Source organism: Lagenorhynchus albirostris, chromosome 18, assembly GCF_949774975.1.
Source record: "Lagenorhynchus albirostris chromosome 18, mLagAlb1.1, whole genome shotgun sequence".
Lineage (NCBI taxonomy): Eukaryota > Metazoa > Chordata > Mammalia > Artiodactyla > Delphinidae > Lagenorhynchus > Lagenorhynchus albirostris.
In genome coordinates, this window is record NC_083112.1 from 4,224,420 (window position 1) to 4,245,164 (window position 20,745).

At 37.8% G+C, this 20,745-nt stretch overlaps 1 protein-coding gene across 13 annotated transcripts in view; it reads left to right on the forward strand.

Moving 5' to 3' along the window:
* CDK8 (cyclin dependent kinase 8) overlaps nt 1-20,745 on the forward strand; it is a 120,595-nt gene that overhangs the window by 39,267 nt on the left and 60,583 nt on the right. For 7 of the 13 annotated variants that reach the window (XM_060128804.1, XM_060128805.1, XM_060128806.1 and 4 more), the window contains exons 2-3: nt 12,798-12,873; nt 13,587-13,625. In XM_060128804.1, coding sequence (XP_059984787.1) covers nt 12,798-12,873; nt 13,587-13,625 — 115 coding nt within the window. Of the gene's footprint in view, nt 1-1,512; nt 1,717-12,797; nt 12,874-13,586; nt 13,626-20,745 lie in introns of those variants that run through there. The other 6 variants (XM_060128809.1, XM_060128810.1, XM_060128812.1 and 3 more) reach the window with 2 other exon arrangements.

The following is a 20,745-nucleotide window of genomic DNA, read 5'->3' on the forward strand; positions in this document are numbered from 1 at the left end:
GCCACAGCAGTGAGAGGCCCACGTACCACACACACACACACAAAAGTGAAAGGATGGAAAAAGATAGTCCATGCAAGTAGAAACCAAAAGAGAGCAGGAGTAGCTATACTTAAGTCAGATAAGACAGACTTTAACTCGAAACCTGTAGCAAGAGATTCTTTAAAAGCCAATGGTAAAGGGTTTATTTCACCAAGAGAATAATATAGCAATCATAAATATATACCCCCCAACATTGGAGCACCCAAATATATTAAGTATAAACTAACAGATACAAAGGGGGAAATATGATACAATATGGTAAGGGACTTCAGTAACCCACTTTCATCCAGGCAGAAATCAGTAAGGAAAGATTGGACTTGAACCATACTTTAGACCAAATGGACCTAACAGACATATATATATATATATATATATATCACATTCCATCAAACAGCAGCAGAATATACATTGTTCTCAAGCACACATGGAACATTCTCCAGGATAGATCATATGTTAAGCTATAAAACAGGTATTAGCAACTACCACAAGGGTGTGACTCCCTCTCTGAACCTGCCTGTGTGTCTATCCACACGTATTGTACTTTTTCCTCCTAATAAACACTTTACTTGCTTCACTACAAAAAAAAAAAAAAGGTTTTAGCAAATTTAGGAAGATTGAAATCATATCACCTGACTTTTCTGACCACAGTGGTATGAAACTAGAAATCAGTAACGGGAAGAAACCTGCAGAATTCACAGAATGTGGAAATTAACACACTCTTGAATAACCAACCAATGGGTCAGAGAAGAAACTGAAAAGGAGATAAGAAAATACGTTGAAACAAACACAACTGGAAGTACAACATATCAAAACTTTTGGGATGTGTTAAAAACAGCTCTATGAAGGAAGTTTATAGTGATACACACCTACAATAAGAAACAAGAAAGATCTGAAATAAACAACCTCACTTTACACCTCAAGGAACTAGGAAAAGAACAAACTAAGCACAAAGTTAGCATAAAGAAGGAAATACCAAAGATCAATGCAGAAATAAATGAAATAGAGACTAGAAAGACGATAGAAAAGGTCAATGAAACTAAGCTGTTTTTTGAAAGATAAACAAAACTGACAAACCTTTAGCTAGACTAAGAAAATAAAGAGACAGGATTATTCAAATAATGTCAGAAATGAAAGACGAGATATTACAAACGGTACCACGGAAATACAAAGGATCATACGAGACTACTATGGACAATTATAAGCCAACAAATTGGATAACGTAGAAGAATGGACGAATTCTTAGAAACATACAACCTACCAAGACTGAATCATGAAGAAATAGAAAATCTGAAGAGACCAAAACGAGTAAGGAGATTGAATCGGTAATTGAAAACCTCCCAACACAGAAAAGCCCAGGACCAGATGGTTTCCTTATGGAATTCTGCTAAACATGTAAAGAAGAATTAACACCAGTTCTTCTCAAACTCTTTCAAAAAATTGAAGAGGAGAGGATCACTGTTAAATTTATTTTTTGAGGCCAACATACCCTGGTACTAAAGCCAGGTAAGGACACTACAAGAAAGAAAAACTACAGTTCAATATTTGATGAATATAGATGCAAAAATTTTCAACAAAATATTTGCAAACCCAAGTCAGCATTACATTAAAAGGTTTATGCATCATGATCAAATGGAATATATCCCTGGCATGCAAAGATGCTTCATCATATGCAAATCAGTAAGTATGATACACCACGTTAATAGAATGAAAGATAAAAATCATATGATCATCTTAATAGATGCAGAAAAAGCATTAGACAAAATATAGCCTTTTTTTAATGATAAAAACTCTCAACAAAGTGGGTATAGAGGGAAAGTACCTCAAAATAATGAGTCATATATAACAAGCCCACAGCTAACATCATACTCAATGGTGAAAAGCTCCAAGCTGGTTTTTTTCCCCAAGTGGGAAATTAATTTTTCCCACTACCTTTACATTTTGGGATTAATCTAGTTCTGATAATTATGGGTACTTCCCTCCTTTCCTGTAGTCTTATTGTGCCTTTTCTCTTGGCTTCAAACCACTCAGAATGTTAATTTGTTAAATCATAGGTTTTATACACAATTAAAATTTTTTCACCTCTTTGCTCTCTTTCAGTTTTATACAATTGAAAGATTATAGATATGTGAATGCTACAAATAAAACTTGAACATTCAGGTGGTCTTTTGTTTTAAGGTATCAGACCTATTTTTTTGTTGTTCATAGAATATATGACAACAGCTTTAAATGAAAAGTTTTTGATAGCTTATATCTGCTCATTGCCAGATAAGTTGTTAGTTAGACACTGACAGGAGCAGAGTTTGAGAGTGTGTGTGTGTGTGTGTTTGTGTGTTTTAATGACAAGCAAAACAGTGTGTTAGCTCATGTAGATAGAGGAGGTGTGTTCATTCACACGTGACCCATTTGCACTGTGGTGAAGCTGCCTGAGAGTATTTTAACTGGAAGCAATTTGTAAACGAGTTGGTAGCCACACTTTCAGAACAAACTGATAGAGCCTCGTGGGGAGATATTTTCTGGAATGACTGCCTGTGTTTGAGGTCCAGGTTTGCTGCTGTCTAGCCTTGTGACTTTGGATTCTCTGTCCTTGTATGTAAGATAGGATAATGATTGTAAGTTGTTGTGAGTCATTATTAAACACAACTCTTGCTGTATAAGGGATAATCTGTCATAGCTATGTAAACTGTATAATAACCATGGTACATTTTTTCTTCATGAAACACCTGTATAATTATTCTCATGTCTATTTGAGTTAAAATAGTACTATGGCCAGTTAGTAACTTAACTATACTAAAAAATTATTTTCTTCTTCCTCTTCCTCTGTGTATACATATACACACATGTATATTGGGATGTATATCTGTATATATCTCTCTGTATATATGGGTAAGTATACATGTATATATGTATACACTATATATGTATACATGTACACACATTTACACATGTATTTTAAATATATTTATGTACGTGCATAAATATTTATACAGAAAGCATGTATGCATCCTCTCTATACATAACTACATACATGCAAAACACATTTTATGTAAATTGTTCCAGATCATGTGAGGCATGGACTTTAACATGCGTTTATCTTAAGTGCTTAGTGTAGTACTTGGTATGTGGAAAGTGCTTGTTACGCATTGTCATCATCTCCTGGGAGTCCCACTCTTTGTCTCCCTGTCTGGAAGTCACATTTGTTGAATATACACTTGTGGAGAAATAGGCTTTCTGGTATTTGGGGAAGTTGGGGGCAGAGGTATGCTTCCCACTCCTGGGAAATGTCTCTGCTTCCTCCCCGCAGGTGACCTTGCTCCCAGAATTAGGAGAACACAGGGCTTATAAATCTACTAGTAGAGTGATTTTTTGCAGAATGGTATGAAAGTGCCAAATACAAAAGATTACTATTGATATTGCTGCAAGACTTAAGCTTCTCCAATCTGACCCGACCCCGGCCGGCAGCTAGTGCCCCCCCAGCCCTGCCCACTTGGAGATATACTGCATCTTTTCTTATTCTGTGCAGCCATCTCGTTTCTGGTGAGATGTTACATCCTTAGCTAATTACAGTGAGTCCCTGGCCAATTTTACCTTATGTGTGATTGAGGTAGGGCAGGGCTGGAAGGAAACGGGAGAAAGAGACAGGTTTCTTCTTTCCTGTGAAGCCCAGCACCTGTATCTGGGATTGTTCTTAGGCACCCGGCTTGAGTTTATCACTCTTTAATTCCACTGCTGTTCACTTATGTATTGAAAATAGCAAAATTTATAGTTTGGGTACTTGTTATTTGATTTTTGGATTATTGACAATAGCTTCCTAATTAACATTCTTGCCTCCAATCTTTTTTTTTTTAGATTTTGAGATTAATTCTGATTGAGGTTGACAATTCTTATTCATTATGGTATTCAACAAATATAAAGTATAACTACATGGATTTAATACACTTTATAAAAAATTGAAATATAGTTGATATACAATATTATGTTAGTTTCAGGCGTATAACATAGTGATTCAACTTTTTTTTCTTTTTTTAACACCTTTATTGGAGTATAATTGCTTTACAATGGTGTGTTAGTTTCTGCTTTATAACAAAGTGAATCAGCTATACATATACATATATTCCCATATCTCCTCCCTCTTGCGTCTCCCTCCCACCCTCCCTATTCCACCCTTCTAGGTGGTCACAAACCACCTAGCTGATCTCCCTGTGCTATGTGCTTGCCTCCAATCTTGATCCTACTAGTGTGTGCTGACGTTGTGTGATTTTTAAGTCTAATCAGATCTTAATTTTATTGTTTAACATTGTCAAATATCTATGTAATTCTGTTGAAATTTTCATAAATTTTACATATCTTTGGCATTTGCCAAATTTAACTCTCCTCCCACCATAATTTTTTCCCTGTAATTTTAGGAAGTTTTATTTTTGTACTTGAGTAGTGATAGTTCCATTTAACTGATTGTTTTTGCTGTTTTTTGTACATGGAATTGAGTTGAAAATACTGCTCGATACATGGCATCCTGGCATTGTCAGTCTGTACAAGGCCCTACGTTTTTCTTTATTTTTCATCCTCTCATCTCTGTCCCATTCTCTTCTTCCATTATAATAGGCTCCCATTCTTATGAATTTAAAAGGTAGATTAAGGGAAAAACATTTATAGGGTACCTTAATAGCACATCAATCTTGAGTACTTATTCACAATAATACTTGGAGTACAACACGTTAATATTTAAGAAATGTTCAGGTGTATTCACATGCCCGATGTAATGCTACTTTTAAGAAGAAAATGTTTGGGGCCAAGTAGAAATAAATTAGGCAGATATGCGAAATAGCAGGGAAGACCAGTTATTAGGGAGGAAAATATTACACATTAATTTCTGTTTTCATTGTTGCTCATTTCTTCTAGCACGAATATTAAGGAGAAAAAGAATGATTATATGACCAGTGTCAAAATATAGTTCTTGAAGTCAGGATGCCTGATTATATAACTTTACTCTTTGTAGAGTTATGTTCAGAAAAATGACACTGGGAAGGTGATCTAAGAAAGATAGGTTGGTAGTTGTCTTTGATGGAAACCCCCTACATTTAGTGATATCTGATCATGTTACTGTAATCTTGTAACTAAACAGACAGAAAGGACCAGGAGTTTCTTTCCAGTTTCCAAGGTTAGAAATACTTTTTAAGCTCTGCATAGCTTTTTTTCCAAACAAGGTAAAGATGTGTTTGAAGTATGAGAGCTAACAAATTGAGCTTAAATCCCACAAGATAAGATAATGCAGAGGAGAGAGATTCATAGCTAGGTTTACAAGAAGCTTTGTAACTTCTTGGAGTTTGGCCTCTGGAGTTGCCAAGAGACTTGAAAGTACCTCTTGTTGGGTCTATCTTGCTCACTGGTGTATCTCAGGTACTATAGCTGTGCCGAGCACAGGAATGCCCCCAAATCAAGAATTAGTAGGTCTAATAATCTTTTAAATAAGCTTATGTCATTAACCAGCAAGTTAACTTGTGGATTTCATTTGTCAGAATGATCAAAAGAGCAAAACATGTTAACTACGACAAGGAATTTTAAGCAAAGTATAGCATGGCTAGTTAGAATGTGTTCTCTAAGAGCTGACCGGATGTAAATTAAAGGGACTGGTGTTTCAATTTGCTTTAATGCATTGTGACTTCATGTAAGGTAATTGGGCATCATGAATGTTACAGGCCACCGGAATGCACCTGTAGGAAAGTTTACTTGCCTGCTGCAGCAAGGGCAAGTGCACAACCTGGGAACCAGAGCAAGTGGGGCTTCGTCGGTAGGTTTGGGCTGAATGATTCTAAGGAGAGATTGGGAAGTAGACCAGCTCTGCATTGGATACTGTTGTGAGGTGGGGTCAGTTTGGTAATTGGGTATCTGAGTATTCTGTTCAGAGGTAGGCGGAATGAAGCAGAGCTGGGGACTCATTGGTAAGAGAGCAGTGATCACTCAAAAAAGGGCCATTTTAGTCATTTTGCCATTCTGGTGTGGCCTTGGGCAAAACTTTATTTCCTGTTTGCCTTTTCTACAGAGGCCTTGCTGCTAATCTGTTAGGGATATCACAATCTGATTTTCAGTGGGGTTTATTTTCACTTTCTTAGTCCCTCTTTTTGGCCAGATTCAGCCATTGAGGATATTGTTCTGTGAAATCCAGATCTTCTCTGTGCTGGAATTCTGTTGATCAGGAGACTTCAGAGAGTCTCATCTACTGTTGGACTGCAGTCAGTTCTTTGTGACTACTTTTTGTTGTTGTGGGGTCAGTTATTGAATCATGCAAATCAAAAATGGCTGTGCACATATAAGACTCTGGAGATCACATTTGAACTCTAGAACACTGACAAATGCTGAGAGATTACGGACAGTTTGTAGTCTACTTCTAAGCCAAGAGCCAAGGTCCCAAGTGTGGTTTTGGTGTAGACAGAAACTTTCCTAGGTTTGACATCAGAGGGGCTGTCTGTCTTATTTACTATTTTAGTTTACCATTTTATGGACTTCCCTGGTGGTGCAGTGGTTAAGAATCTGCCTGCCAATGCATGGGACGTGGGTTCAAGCCCCGGTCTGGGAAGATCCCACATGCTGCGGAACAGCTAAGCCTGTGCACCACAACTACTGAGCCTGCGCTCTAGAGCCTTCAAGCCACACTACTGAAGCCTGCGCGTCACAACTACTGAAGCCCATGCACCTAGAGCCCGCGTGCCGAAGAGTAGCCCCTGCTCGCCACAGCTAGAGAAAGCCTGCGAGCAGCAACAAAGACCCAGTGCAGCCAAAAAGAAATAAAAAACAAAACAAAACAAAAGAAAGAGTTGCTTAGTAGTTGAGTGTAATTGCCCAAGAACTAGAGTGAGCTGAGTTGCACCCAAAAGAAAGTGGCTACAATCTCAACAGTTGGCTTGTTTGCATATTTTAGTGAAATCCTGAGCAAATTGCAGCCAGGTATGAGACTCATACAAGGAGTGACTGGGGATGCAAAGAGCAATATTATAGGTATCATTGTTAGAGATAACAAGTATCTGTTAAAAATTCAGAAATTTAAAGCAGCAGAGAGGAAGGGAAGAGCTGGCGGTGCGGGAAGGTGGGGAAAGCATGCAGATTAAAGCCTGACTGTCTTTGGTTCTGGCCATTTAGATTTTGTTCCGTAAGCCCTGGGGGTGGAAGCTCTCTCTCTCATGCTGCTTGATCCAAAGGTCTTGGGTATAAGCTTTCTCATTCTAAGACCATCTTCTGGACGATTCTTAGCAATCCTCAATTTGGGGTCTCTGGCTGGACAGTCTTCCAGTAACTTGAGGAAGTGTTGTGTTGTTGTAATTGAGAGCTATGGATCCAAGGAGTTTTACTGCAGAATATGGCAAGGTCATTTCCATGGGGGTTCAAGTACAGTCTTTCCCTAATGATGCTTCAAAAATAGCCAAACACCTAATCCGAGAGCATGTAGAGCTGATTAAGTGTCTGGCAAGGGAAGATAGTTGTTTACATCAGTGATAAGGTTGAACAGTTCTGGAAAATTATTTTGTTAACCAGAATTATTATGTCACATAATTATCATTTCTTTTCTGTGATGGAAATAATTAAGATATAGTCTCTTAGCAACTTTGAAGTTTGTAATACGGTATTGTTGTATATAATCACTGTGCTGTGCAGTAGATCTCCGGGATTAGAGCTCCAGGATTTTTTATCTTCTTATTGCAAGTTTTACTCTTAAACAACATCTCCTCAGTCCCCCAGCCCCCAGCCCCTGGTAACCACCATTCTACTTTCTGTATTTACGAGAGACTGCACATATAAGTGATATGCATGCAGTATTTGTCCTTGTCTCACCTAGCATAATGCCTTCAAGGTCTACCCATGATCCATGTTACTACAAATGGCAGGATTTCCTTCTTTCTCGTGGCTGAATAATATTGACCCTTTTTTTTTTTTATTGACCCTTTTTAAGTGGCCGTTACCCATCTTCACTGGAAGCTTGTAAAATCTACTGCTTGTCTCCACTTTTCTGAAATGCCTAAATATTGTCTTGATGTGCATCTGTTTTAATTCATTTGTGATAGGAACTCACTGAACCCTTCCAGGTTTACAAATCCTGTCCTTCAGTTTGGGGAGTTTCCTTGAATTACTTTGTAAGTTTTCTTCCTCTCTTTTCTCTGTTCTTTTTTTCTGAAACTCCTAATTATTTGTGTGTTGGATTTCATGGACTGGTTCTCTAGTTCCCCTATTTTTATTTCACATTTCTCTAACTTTGTTTTATTGCTCTGTTTTCTAGGCTCTCTCTTCAGTTTATCTTCTACCCAGCCAGTTCTGCTTCCAGATGGATCTTGTCCTCTCAAGTCTCTGCTTTGGAGGATTTGGCTCTGCAAATCTAATTGGTTCTCAGCTTTCTTTGCTATCAGCTTCTTATTTGGTTTTCTTGGATCCTTGTCATCAGCTACTGTTCTACTGTTTGTCCACTTACATTCTAGTTTCCAAATTTTTATGCTATCTTCTCTCTCATTTTTCATCCTTATGGGTTTATGTCTTTAAAATTTTTTCTTTGCCATAGTCTTAGTAGGGTGTTAGGAGGGGAGTGAAATTTGATATGTGTTCAGTACTCTATTTTACCAAAACACTACTCTTTTTTTTTTAACCACTCCTTTATAGCGATTTTATATTTTTGACTTCCCCTCCCATCTGTTAAAGGCAAGTGTTCATCATGGCTGCGCTCTCTTCTTTTTGGTCTTCTCACATGACACACTTTCTCTCAACTTTGTTTATTTATTTTTAAATGTGATGTTTTCTTGTCATACTCATTTGTTTTGTACACTCCTTGAAGTGAAGTATACATATTCTGCACCCTTTGGAGAGAGCTGGCATGAAAGTCCCCCTCCCACCCTACCTCTGTCTGTTTCTAAGGTAGGCAAACCTCAGGGCTGTCCATGTGTTTCCATGATTTTAAGCTGCTGCCGGTCTTTGCTGTTCTCTGAGCATGCCAGATCCTGTCTGTGCTTCTGTATTTTTATACATGCTTTTCCCACTCCCTGGGATGCCTCATATAACTACTGATTTCTTTTCCCAGCCCCTCCTTCCTTTCCTGACAAACTTCTTAAGTCTTAAGAATCTCTGCTTAAGTAGACTCTTTCTGAAGCTTTCTTTCATCTTCCTTCAACCCTTCAAGGTATAGTTAGTTGATCATTCCCTCTGTTTATGGTACTATTATATAGAGCACTGTACTGCAGTTATCACTGATACAATCTGACTACTTCGACTGGATCATGACTGAACGTAGGGAACGAATCTTTTTCCTCTCCAGGGTGCCTTTTTACAAAAAAGTGTTGTGTGCATGGCTAGAGAGATAAGTGTGCTCTGTAAACCACAAAGCACTATTATGTTATGATGGTAATTATTATTAGGTGATTTTTAAGAGGCAGTTGCATTTTTGATAATCACATCTTTTCAAAGTTTTTTTGTTCTCCCATTTTACCTTTCTTTCTGATAACTTACTTTTATAAAATATAAAACATTAACTACTTGGGATGGGGGAGAGAACTGATTGCAGATTAGAATTTTTTAGCTCATTTTGAAGACATTTTCACATGGCTGTCTTTAACAAAGAGAAAGTCCAGGGGGTGTTGTCAAGGAGGTGAGTTAGTCTCTGGTTTAATTTATTTCCTTCCCCACCGTTCTCTCTCTCTTTCCTTAGAAGGCTCAAGTCTAGGAAGTTATCCTCAACAGTAGATATAACAGAACCTGTTACACTCCTGGGTTGACCATCTGGTTAAATCAGTACCATGCACATGAACTGTCTAATCTCTAACAGATTTATTCTGATCCCAATTTCATTTTATTTTTGTGTCACCCTCTTTAATGTCTCCTTTAATTCTTTCAGAAATCATTCAGACTTGGTGAACATTAAGTACAGATATTCTTAGTGTATTTTTAACATAATGTGTGCCCATGGTGCTTTACAGGAAAGTACTTGTAAATCTGATTGTCGTAAAACAAATCTTTTTTCAGAAAAATAATGTAATTGTGATTTGTTTTTACAACTAAGGATGTGGTGTAAATATGTTATAAAAGGAAAGATAAAGTTACATAAACTTTATGGATAACTTAAAATGATAAAGTATTAAACTTACTGATTTTATAAGGAGTTACTCATCTGTTCAGTCAAACCTTAACTCTGGCTCTATCACTCTGCCCTTACTTTTAGTTTTTTTGTTTTTTTTTTTTTTTGCAGTACGCGGGCCTCTCACTGTTGTGGTCTCTCCCGTTGCGGAGCACAGGCTCCGGATGTGCAGGCTCAGCGGCCGTGGCTCACGGGCCCAGCCGCTCCGCGGCATGTGGGATCCTCCTGGACCGGGGCATGAACCCGTATCCCCTGCATCAGCAGGCGGACTCTTAACCACTGCGCCACCAGGGAAGCCCCCTTACTTTTAGTACTTGACCTCATTTCCAACATCAGAAAAATAATGAAAGCCATCAAAATGAGAACTCCCCTGACTTTTTGCCTCTGAACCAACTTCTTTGCACCGGTATCTATCCTTTCCTCCCTCCTTTGTCTTCCTGTTAACAGTGGAAGACACATTTCTCCTTCTCGCTCTGAATCTAATCTCTCCCCAGCATTTCAGTCTTTGCTCTTCTCGTTTTTCCCTCTCATCTCCTTTTCTCTGGGTTCTTCCTTTCAGTACTTAACATAATCAAGCCTCTTACATCTTAAAAAAAATTCTTTAACCTTGTGTATTCCTCCAGCTGCTGCCTTATTTTATCACCTTCAAAGAATTACCTACTTTTATTGTCTCAGTTAACTTATGCCCCCTTCATTCCCCAGCCTTCTGCAGTATCTGCCAGACGTCACTGCGACTATTTTTGCCTAGTCCAGTGTCCCCTGGTGACTTGATCGTTGCTAAATTCAGTGGACACTGCTCGCTCCTCACCTCACTAGACTTCTCGGCGGCTTTGGATACTGTTTACTGTTCTGCCCTTTTTGGAAAATCCTTTTCTTACCAGTCCTGCTCTTTGGTTTCGCCTCATGTACTCTCCTGGCTTGGTTGACAGTGTGCATATGCTGACATCTTCAGCTTTCTCTTGAGCTTTAGACGTGCTTATTCAGCTTGCCATCCCCACGTAGGTGTCTCACAGGTACCAGACTCAGCCTGCGCACAGTGGAGCCATCATCCTCCTGTTCCCTTGGACCTTTTCCTCCTGCTGTGTTTCCTGTTCCGGGGGATGATGTTGTGTTGGCCTGTTCCCTGGGGCAGGAGTCATTATGTCTGACCCCATCTCCTTCCTCATTCCCAGGGTTCTGTCCTTTGTGCTGCTGGTCTGCCTTCCGTCGCTCCAGTCTGTCCCCTTGGCAGCAGCCAGCATCATCTCCCACCTGAGTAGTTTGGACACAGTGGACTTGGCTGGTCTCTCGGTTTCCTGTCTTTATTTACTGCCCCCCAACATTTAAAAGGCCGCCAAAGCAGAGGAGGATTGATATTCTCCTGTTTAAAAATTGTTAACGAAGCGTCTCCTCTTGTTCTTGGAGTATAAAAAGACTTTTATGATCTGGTTCCTAACTGTATCCCCATCCTCATCTCCCGTTGTTTAATGTATGTTCTTCAAGTGCTTTTCCCTCACCTCATGTGCCCTCACACTTTGTTCCCCTCTTAACACACACACACACACACACACACAGAGCACAGTTTTCAAAGTGCGATCTGAGAAGCTCTAGGTGTCCTCAAAATCCTTTCAGAGGGTCGGCAAGGTCAACACTGTTTTCATAACAGTGCTATGTTATATGCCTTTCTTCATGCTGATTCTCACGAGTGTACAGTGGGTTTTTCTCAAAGGTGACGTGACACGTGATGATGCCATTGCTCTGGTGGATAATGGATATGTGCTTTTGTAGGTTGTGTTTTTTAGGAGTTCCCATTTTTCAATTCTAAGAGGGTTAATATTGATAGAACAAACAGAACCTCTTCAGGGTCCTCAGAGACATCTAAGAGAGTAAAAGGGTCCTGAGTCCAGAAAGTCTGAGGACTGCCATTTGGGCCTCAGTGAGATGGGATTTCCTCTGAGAAGGCTTTGCCTGGGTCTCCAGGCAAAAGAGTGACTTTTGGGTAGCTCTGCGGTTTGTACTTGCTCTGTCACAGCATTATCATATTGTCTTGTGGTGGGTTAGTTATCTCTCACCGCCAGTAGCCACAGAAAGCTCCATAAAGGAAGGAATTCCCTTGTATCCCCAGGACTTAGCACAGTTCTAGAGACACAGTAAGTGCTCAGTAAACATATGTCGAGTGAATCCCTTTGAAGGTATTTGGGGATATGAACTATATAACATGTTTTAAATCATAACCATTTTGTACTTTATGAATGATGCATTCATTTCTTAATTTTTTGACACCCCAATATCCAAATGGGCTTTAAGAGACCGTGTTTTATATATGCACGCACACACGCGCGCACACACACACACACACACACGCACACACACAGGAAGTGTATACATATTAGAGCAGAAAGAACCTATTATTGGAAGTCAGGAGCTTCATTTCTGAATCTTTCTCTTCTGCAAATAACCATAGAGCCTTGGACAAGTCTTTTTATTCCTTGGAATCTAACTTTCCTCATCAAGTAATGGGATTGGAATAGATTACCTGAAGTTTCTCCCATATGAAATTATGTGATTATATGTGAAAGGTGTCGAAGTGTATGTGATTTATATTTATTTTTTATTTTATTAAAAATGCACATACATTTAGATTTATCTGTATATTAAAATAACTTTGTTTTTACAGGAAAGATGATAAAGACTATGCTTTAAAACAAATAGAAGGAACCGGGATCTCTATGTCGGCATGTAGAGAAATAGCAGTAAGTGAAGCTCTTTTTATCATCGTTACTGTCAGCTGATTTATGGGTGTCACCTATATAGGTCTCTGAATTGTATTTGTCACATACACACATTAATTGAAAGTTGAGAAATATTTTTCATATCTACTATCTATAGCAAAATATATTTGTTTTTTAAAGAGAAGTAAAGGTGGCATGTAGTTCTAGTAAAAATTTCTATGTAAATTCACGTATTTGGGGTTAAGTAAATCTCAGTTGTTTATGTAACTATATATTTTTCCAAAAAATGTCACTAAATAGTTAAGGATCCAGTTATTATTATTTCATTGAGTGCAATAAAATTGTTTATCATGTTATATGTTAATTCATATAAAATTAATATTTCTATTTTAATAAGATGAGATTAACGTCGTTACTTATGAACTTAAAATGAGATTATTTGATTTTCATTGTATCTGTCTGTTCATTTGAATAAGTAAAATTATATACCCCCCCTTTTTGGAGGCATACCATTGCCATATGGTAATTAGAATCTCAATTTGATTCTGAAGGAAAATATTCTTCATGTTAATGCATTATTAAATAATTATTCTTACATTTAAAGTGAGTATTCTCTGAGACTTTACTTCAGCTTTTACTGTTGTGAAACTATGGGTCCAAACTTGTCTTTTCTGTCTTTAATCAGAATATTCTAGAATATATATTGTAATAATCGTTACTTTTATTGCTTTCAGCCCTCTGTCTACACAGATATAGGCTGTTGCGACCTGGAGGTATTAATTTAAATAATATTACTCTTTTAACAGATTCTATACCACTGGGTTTTCAACTAAGAGTCGTTTATTGTGTATCATGTTGACAGGAACTAGACCAAGAAGAAGTAAACATAGAACACGTAGAGCAAGTCAGGATCCCTGGCCTTAAGCGTTTGCACACTGATGAGGAAAGGCTTATAATTCTTCTAATAATAGGAATGGTGTGCCGAGCACTGTGGTAGCAGGGAATAGAGAATGGGAAAAGGGTATATGTATCTAAACTAGAGAATCAAGGAAGGTTTCAGATTTTGGAGGACACGTAAGAATTACCTCGATGAGGGAAGAATAGGAATGAGATGGAGGGCATTCTTCACGAAAGGTATGCTGTATTGGAAATTATATTTCATTTCATTGATAAAATTCTTATACTCTTGTATCTTGAGGCAAGATATCTGTACATTAACTGTCAGTTCTGCAGTCGCTTTTAAAGAATTAAAATCTGTTGAACTATGGTCAGTGATGTTGGGCATCATGATAGGGATGACCTTTAGAGGGGCAGGGAGGAACCAGAGGGGAGACAAGAGGGAGCTTTCAGGGTGCTATTCTGTTTCTTGGTTTTGCTTTGGGTCTGGTCATGTGGGTTTCACATGTGAAAACTCACTGAGCTGTTCATGTGCTTTCCTCTGTCTTTATTATTCTTCAGCAAAAAGTTTTAACATCAAACAAAACTCCATTCATTTCAGGAACAGACATTCTTAGCTTTTTATCTATTTTGATAACTGTAAATGCAGTTAAGCACAATAAGGAGTATGAAAGCTTATTTTTAACGTACTTGATTGTGGTTCTTCAACCTAAGGTGAGCAGAAATTTTTAATTTTGATGAAGTCTCATTTACTAGTGTTTTCCTTTTATGACTATTGTTTTCTGTGTCTGGCTGAAGAAATCTTTATCTACTCACTAATTGTGAAGATGTTTCCCTTTGTTTTCTTCTAAAGCCTTACAATTTTAGCTTTACTTCTAAGTCTATGATCTGTTCACTTCATTTCTGTTTGTAGTCTGATGTAATGTTTGAGCATCTCCTCCCCTCACCCCATGTGAATGTACAATTGTAGCATCATTTTTTGAAAAGATTCTTTCCCATTGAATTCCTTTGGCATCTTTGTAAACAATTAAATGACTGTAAGTGTTGGACTATTTCTGGGCTCTATTCTGTTCCATTGATCGCTTTGTCTATCCTCAGCCAATACCAGATAACTCTACTTTACATACAGCAAGACTTGAAGTGAAGTGGTATAATGCCACCAGCTTTATTTTTTGTTGCAGGATTGTTTGGGCTATTTTAGGTCCTTTGCATTAGCATGTACATTGTTGAATTGGCTAGTAATTTTTATTTCTAAAAAATGCCTGCTAACATTATGGTTTGCATCAATTCAGGGAGAATTGAATCTTAATAATATTGAAACTTCTAAGCCATGAAAGTATGTGTTTCTTTCATGGCTTAGAAAGACATACTTTTCCATTTTTTAAGGTTTTTAAAAAATTTCTCCCAACAATGTTTATAGTTTTTTAGTGTGGAGGCTTTACACACTTGTTAAATTCATTCCTAAGGATTTTATGTTTTCTGACATTATTATACATGGGATTATTTTTAAAATTTTGTTTTCCATTTGTTTGCTTCTGTATTTGCTTCTGTATTCAGAATTGATTTTTTAAAAATATATACATTATATTTCTAAATTCACTGGTAGGTTTGGTGATGTCTTTGGGATTTTCTACATAAGTAATTGTGTCATCTATGAATAGGAATAGTCTTACTTCTTTCTCTCTTTATGCTTTTGATTTTTTTCTTTTGCATTGGCTAGAGCCTCTCAGAAGATGTTGAATGGTGGTGAGAGCAGGCATCTTACTTGTTCCCAGTCTTGGGGGAAAGTGTTTTCAGTGTTTCACCATCAAGTTAAATGCTAGCTATAAGTTTTTTATAGATACCATCAGTCAGGCTTAGGAAGTTCCCTTCTATTTTTTGTAAATGGTAATGAATTTTATCAAATGCTTTTTTTCTACATGTCCTGAAATGACTATATAGTTCTTCTCTTATTCTGTTATATTGGTAGACTACATTGATTAATTTTCTAACATTTACCCAGTTTTGCAATAATCCCTGCTTGGTTATATATCACTTGATTTGATTTACTAATGTGTTGCTGAGGAGTTTTAGGTCTTTTGAAGAACGTTAGCCTGTGATTATCGTGCTTGTAATGTTTTTGTCTTTGGTATCGAAGTTGTGCTGTCCTCACGGAACAAGTTAGGCAGCCTTTCTTCATCCTCTGCATTCTGACAGAGTTTCTGTATGGCTGCAGTTATTCTTCCTTGAATGTTGGACAGAATTCACCGACCAATATTATTTCCCTAATAGATATAGAGCTCTTCGCATTTAATATTTGGTCTTGTGTATGATAAGTCCTATTTTTTATGTAATTTGTTCATTTTGTTTGTTACTGAATTTATTGGCACAAAGTTGCTAATAATATTCTTATTATCTTTTCACAAATGTGGCTCCTATAGTGGTGTCCCTGTTTCATTGTGGACTTGTGTTCTCTGTCTATACCATTGATTTTTGCTCTTATCTTTATTATTTCTTCTACTTACTTTTAGCCTGCATTTCTTTTTTATCTTCTTCTTCTTTTTTAAAATATTTATTTATTTATTTAGACTGCACCAGGTCTTAGTGGCGGCACGTGGGATCTTCGCTGTGGCATGCTTAGCTGCGGCATGCAGACTCTTAGTTGCGGCATGCGGACTTCTTAGTTGTGGCATGCGTACTTCTCAGATGTGGCATGGACTCTTAGTTGCGGCATGAATGTGGGATCTAGTTCCCTGGCCAGGGATCGAACCCAGGCCCCCTGCATTGGGAGCGTGGATTCTTACCCGCTGGACCACCAGGGAAGTCCCTCTTTTTTATCTTCTTAAGGTGGACCGTTAGGTCATTGATTTTTAAAAACAGTTCTTTTCTAATATAAGCAATTAAAACTATAAATTTGCCTCCAAGTAGTGTTTTACTTGCATTCCACAAATTTTGTCACATTGTATTATTATTTAGTACAAAATAATTTCCATTTTCTTTGTATTTTTTTTCTTTTATTCATGGATTATTTAGAAATATATTGTTTAATTTTTAAATATGTGAGGCTTTCCAGATAATTTAATGTTGTCAACTACTAATTTTTTTCTGTTGCAGTCAGAGAAAAGAGACTATATTTTAGCAATATATACTGAAATATTTATAGATGAAATCATATGTCTGAGATTCACTTCAAAATAATTCAGGGTGGGGTGGGAGGAGCGGATATGAATATCGATAAAATGAGAGAGGCTGTGAGTGGATGATGATACATGGGGGTGGTTCTATTTTACTATTCTATTTACTTTTGAAAATTTTTCTATAATAAAAATTCAAAAGGAAAAAGGATCCCATCTGTCTGACAAGTCTTCTCAGACCTCACATTTATTATGGAAGTCCATTGTCTGAGAAGTCTGGTTTCCCCACCAGTCACCTCCATTATTCTCTTACGATCTACACCCAGTTTGTTCCTTTCATAGCATTTATTACAAATTATAATTACAAGGAGTTTCTTTTTATTTTTTGTTAACTTATTTTCTGTTTGTGGTCCTACCTCTGCCTGACTGGAATGCATTTCTTCACCAGTGTGTGCTAGCTCTCACGCATAGTCTTTTGTTTAGTAAATAATTGTAAAAGGGAGGGAAGAAGGAAAGAACTCCGAGACTTTCTACTGAAGTGAAGAGCTTTGCATGTCTTCACCCTCACTGTATTCTAAGAGGCCTGCTCTGTATTTCCAGAGCTTCCTGTGAGTCATGATCCCTTTAGCTTAGTGGTGTTCAGAACTCTTCAGTGGGCTCTCGGTGTACCAAGGGGCTGCCTTGTAGTTCAGCTGCTGTTAAAGCTCACATCTGCTTTAACCTAGGCACCTCAGGTTTTTTAAATTTTTCTTTAATTAATTTGCAAGAATTCAATTGAAGAAAAGTTTCCACAGCTTAAAAAAAAACAAATAATTTTGGAATAATTTTACTGATGCTTTTATAGTAATTTCAACTCAACTCTCATACTTAGGGCATACATTTAGAATTTATTATTTTTGCTATATTGTAAAATTTTAATATTAGAAATCAATGTTATTTTGAGAATATTAGAGGTTTTCTTACCTATTTCTCACTCACCATGTAAGTGGTATTTATTGACAAGATAGTTTTAAATGCTATTTATTTTTTATTTGTACTTTTAGAGTTCAGATTAAGGGTGATATTGTGTGGCATTAATTAGAATGAATTAAGCTTATGACGAATGATGTTTTAAAACATTTGTATTTTTACCAGTGATCTTAGTACTCAGGAAATTATAAGATTTTATTCCCAGTAGAATTAGGAAAACTTAGGTGGTTTCTGTGATGAAACCATTGTATAAATTTATTTAAACCTTTTTCCGTTAAACATTTTGGGACATAAAATTTTCAAAAAGGCAAAAACATCTTATACAGTGCCAAGAAGAGGCATCTGCAGCCCATGGGCTCTGTGTGGGGTGCTGAAGCCCATCGGGTATGAAAACTGCTCGCCACCCCCAGTGTCGGAGCACCCGCCTCACGGGGTTCCATGGAGCACTTAAGACCCTTTCCGGGTTACCTGAGCTCCCATTCTGGCTTTACCACTCAACTGGCTTGTAGGACCCAAAGCAGGTGATGTAATTTCCCCGTGTTGTAGTTTCCTCTTTGTAAAATGAGAATAATAGTTATCTCATAGGGTTTTAGTGTGAGGAGCGTAGGTCACTTCTGGGACACAGTAAACTCTGGGTGCACGTTAGTTCCTCAGTCAACGCCAGTTAGCTCTGCTGCAGCCACGGCACGCGAACTGCCTGCTCACTTGAACTTGTGCTGCCAGAGGACTGCAGCGGAAGGTCTCAGCACATTTTATATCCCGGCACCTAGTGCAGCATCTGCCGCAGGGCCTGGCATGTGGCAGGCATTAGCTCTGCTAAATGTAGCCCAGCTTCCTGGTCTTTTGGAAGTGCTTCAGTGTAAATATTTACTTAGAGGCGTTTCGCCACTGAGACTCTCAGCTCCATCTCCAATCCCGCAGAGACCCATCTCCCAGCATAGCGTGTTGTACTTACTCAGTAGTAATAGCTATTTACTGTACTAGTTTGCCAAGGCTGCCATAACAAAATACTGCAGACTGGGTGGCTTAAACAACAGGAACTTATTTTCTTACTGTTGGAGGCTGTTGGTCCAAGATCAGGGTGCCTGCAGAGTTGTTTCTTGTGAGGCCTCTCTCCTTGGTTTGCAAGTGGCCACCCTCTTGTGGCCTCTTCATGTGGTCATCTCTCTGTGCGTCTAATCTCCTTTTCTTGTAAGCTCACCATTCAGATTGGATTAGGGCTCATCCTACTGACCTGTTTTTAACTTAATTGCCTCTTTAAAGGCCTTATCTCCAAATAGAATCATTCTGAAGTTCCGGGGGTTAGGGCTTCAACACAAGAATTTTGGGAGGACAGCCCATAACACTTACCATTACTTACTACCATAGTAATAGCACTTACTATTAAAATCATTGCCCTCAAAGACTTAATATTTGACTAATCAGATTTTTTAAAAATAAAAGTGGATTGATTTTTTGATGAAAGCATTGATCTTAGCCCACAGTTTAGAAGCCAAAGGGCGTGTTGTATGATGCCCTTTAGTTGGTGTATTTTCTTTATTCGTGAACTCAGTTATTCATGTCTTTACCAGGTATTTAATGAGCACGTACCAGGCAGTGTGCTAGAAACTAGCAGTACGGTGCTGAGCTAGACACAGTGCCTACCATTGTCCAGTTCATAACCTAGTATATATTTAAAATATCTGTGTCTCTGGATGATAAGAATTACTCCCCCTGGGTGTTAGGTCTTGGGACGTGTTGTTGTTAGACCAAATTACTGGCTCTGTATTTTAGAAATTAATTAATTTTGAAAGCATTTGAATCCTGATTCTAGCCACTACCTAGGAATGTGACCTTGAGCAAATTATTTAATCCCCTTACACCACCATTTCCTCTTTGTAAAGTAAGAGTATAAATATTTCATAGGGTAATTCCTGATTAAGTGAGATGGCGCATGTTGTATGCTTAGCCCCATACTTGGCGCCTAGGAAGAGCTTAATAAAATGGTTGCTGCTGTTTCCTTTTTAATACAAGAGCTAAACCTCATCTTGGAGGTGAGATGGAGGTGACATCTAAGAATAGCTTTATATGTAGGTTTCTAATCATTGGAGAGAGCTTTTGCCAAAGCTTTGGAGTTTGTTTGTTATAATTTCTACCCTGCTGATTTCCAGAAAGGATTTGAAATAGCTGCCCAGCTGAGAAGTGTGTTCCAGTTGTGAGGTAATGGAGAAAACCCTGACCCAGAACTGACGTGCACTTTGGGCCAGGTCCACTCTTCCAGCCAGCTGGCTGAGCTTGGGCGACCCTGAAGTCCAGGCTTTCCCGTATCACATTCTTTGCCTTGTTTATTAATTAGCAAATGGTCAGTTTTAGATATTGACCTTAAGTTTCTGAGAACTTGTGTATATCTCTGGAGTTTCATAAGTTGTAAATTATATTCTAAAAGCAGAAATATATAACTTGAATTTAATCTTGCTCCTGAATAAAATAACCATCACTTTCCAGAGAGTAATCATTAATATAAATGACTTAATATATAGTCCATTCATAGTCTTTCCTTTGCTGAATTCATTTCAGAGCCCCTAATATATTGTTAACATTACATTTACCTTGATACTTGTTTTGGTGAAGAGTGTTCTTAGAAAAGGTACTGAAGTCCTAAGTTCTAAAACCTTGACTTTCTTACATGTCTGTCATGTATTTGGAACACATTTGCAAGGCACTAAGTCAGTTCTAACTGATAGAGACAGAATATCAGGCTTCATGAGAAGTTTTTTCTTGTCATTGTTGCTGTTGTATTTGTTTTTGCATGGTGGGGTGGGAATGCTTTTTAACTTACGGATCATTAGTGCCACTTGGGTTATTAAATGGAGATAAAATAAGGAGATGAAAGATTTTAAATAGAAGAATGTCTTTCTAGGAGATGAGAAAGGTT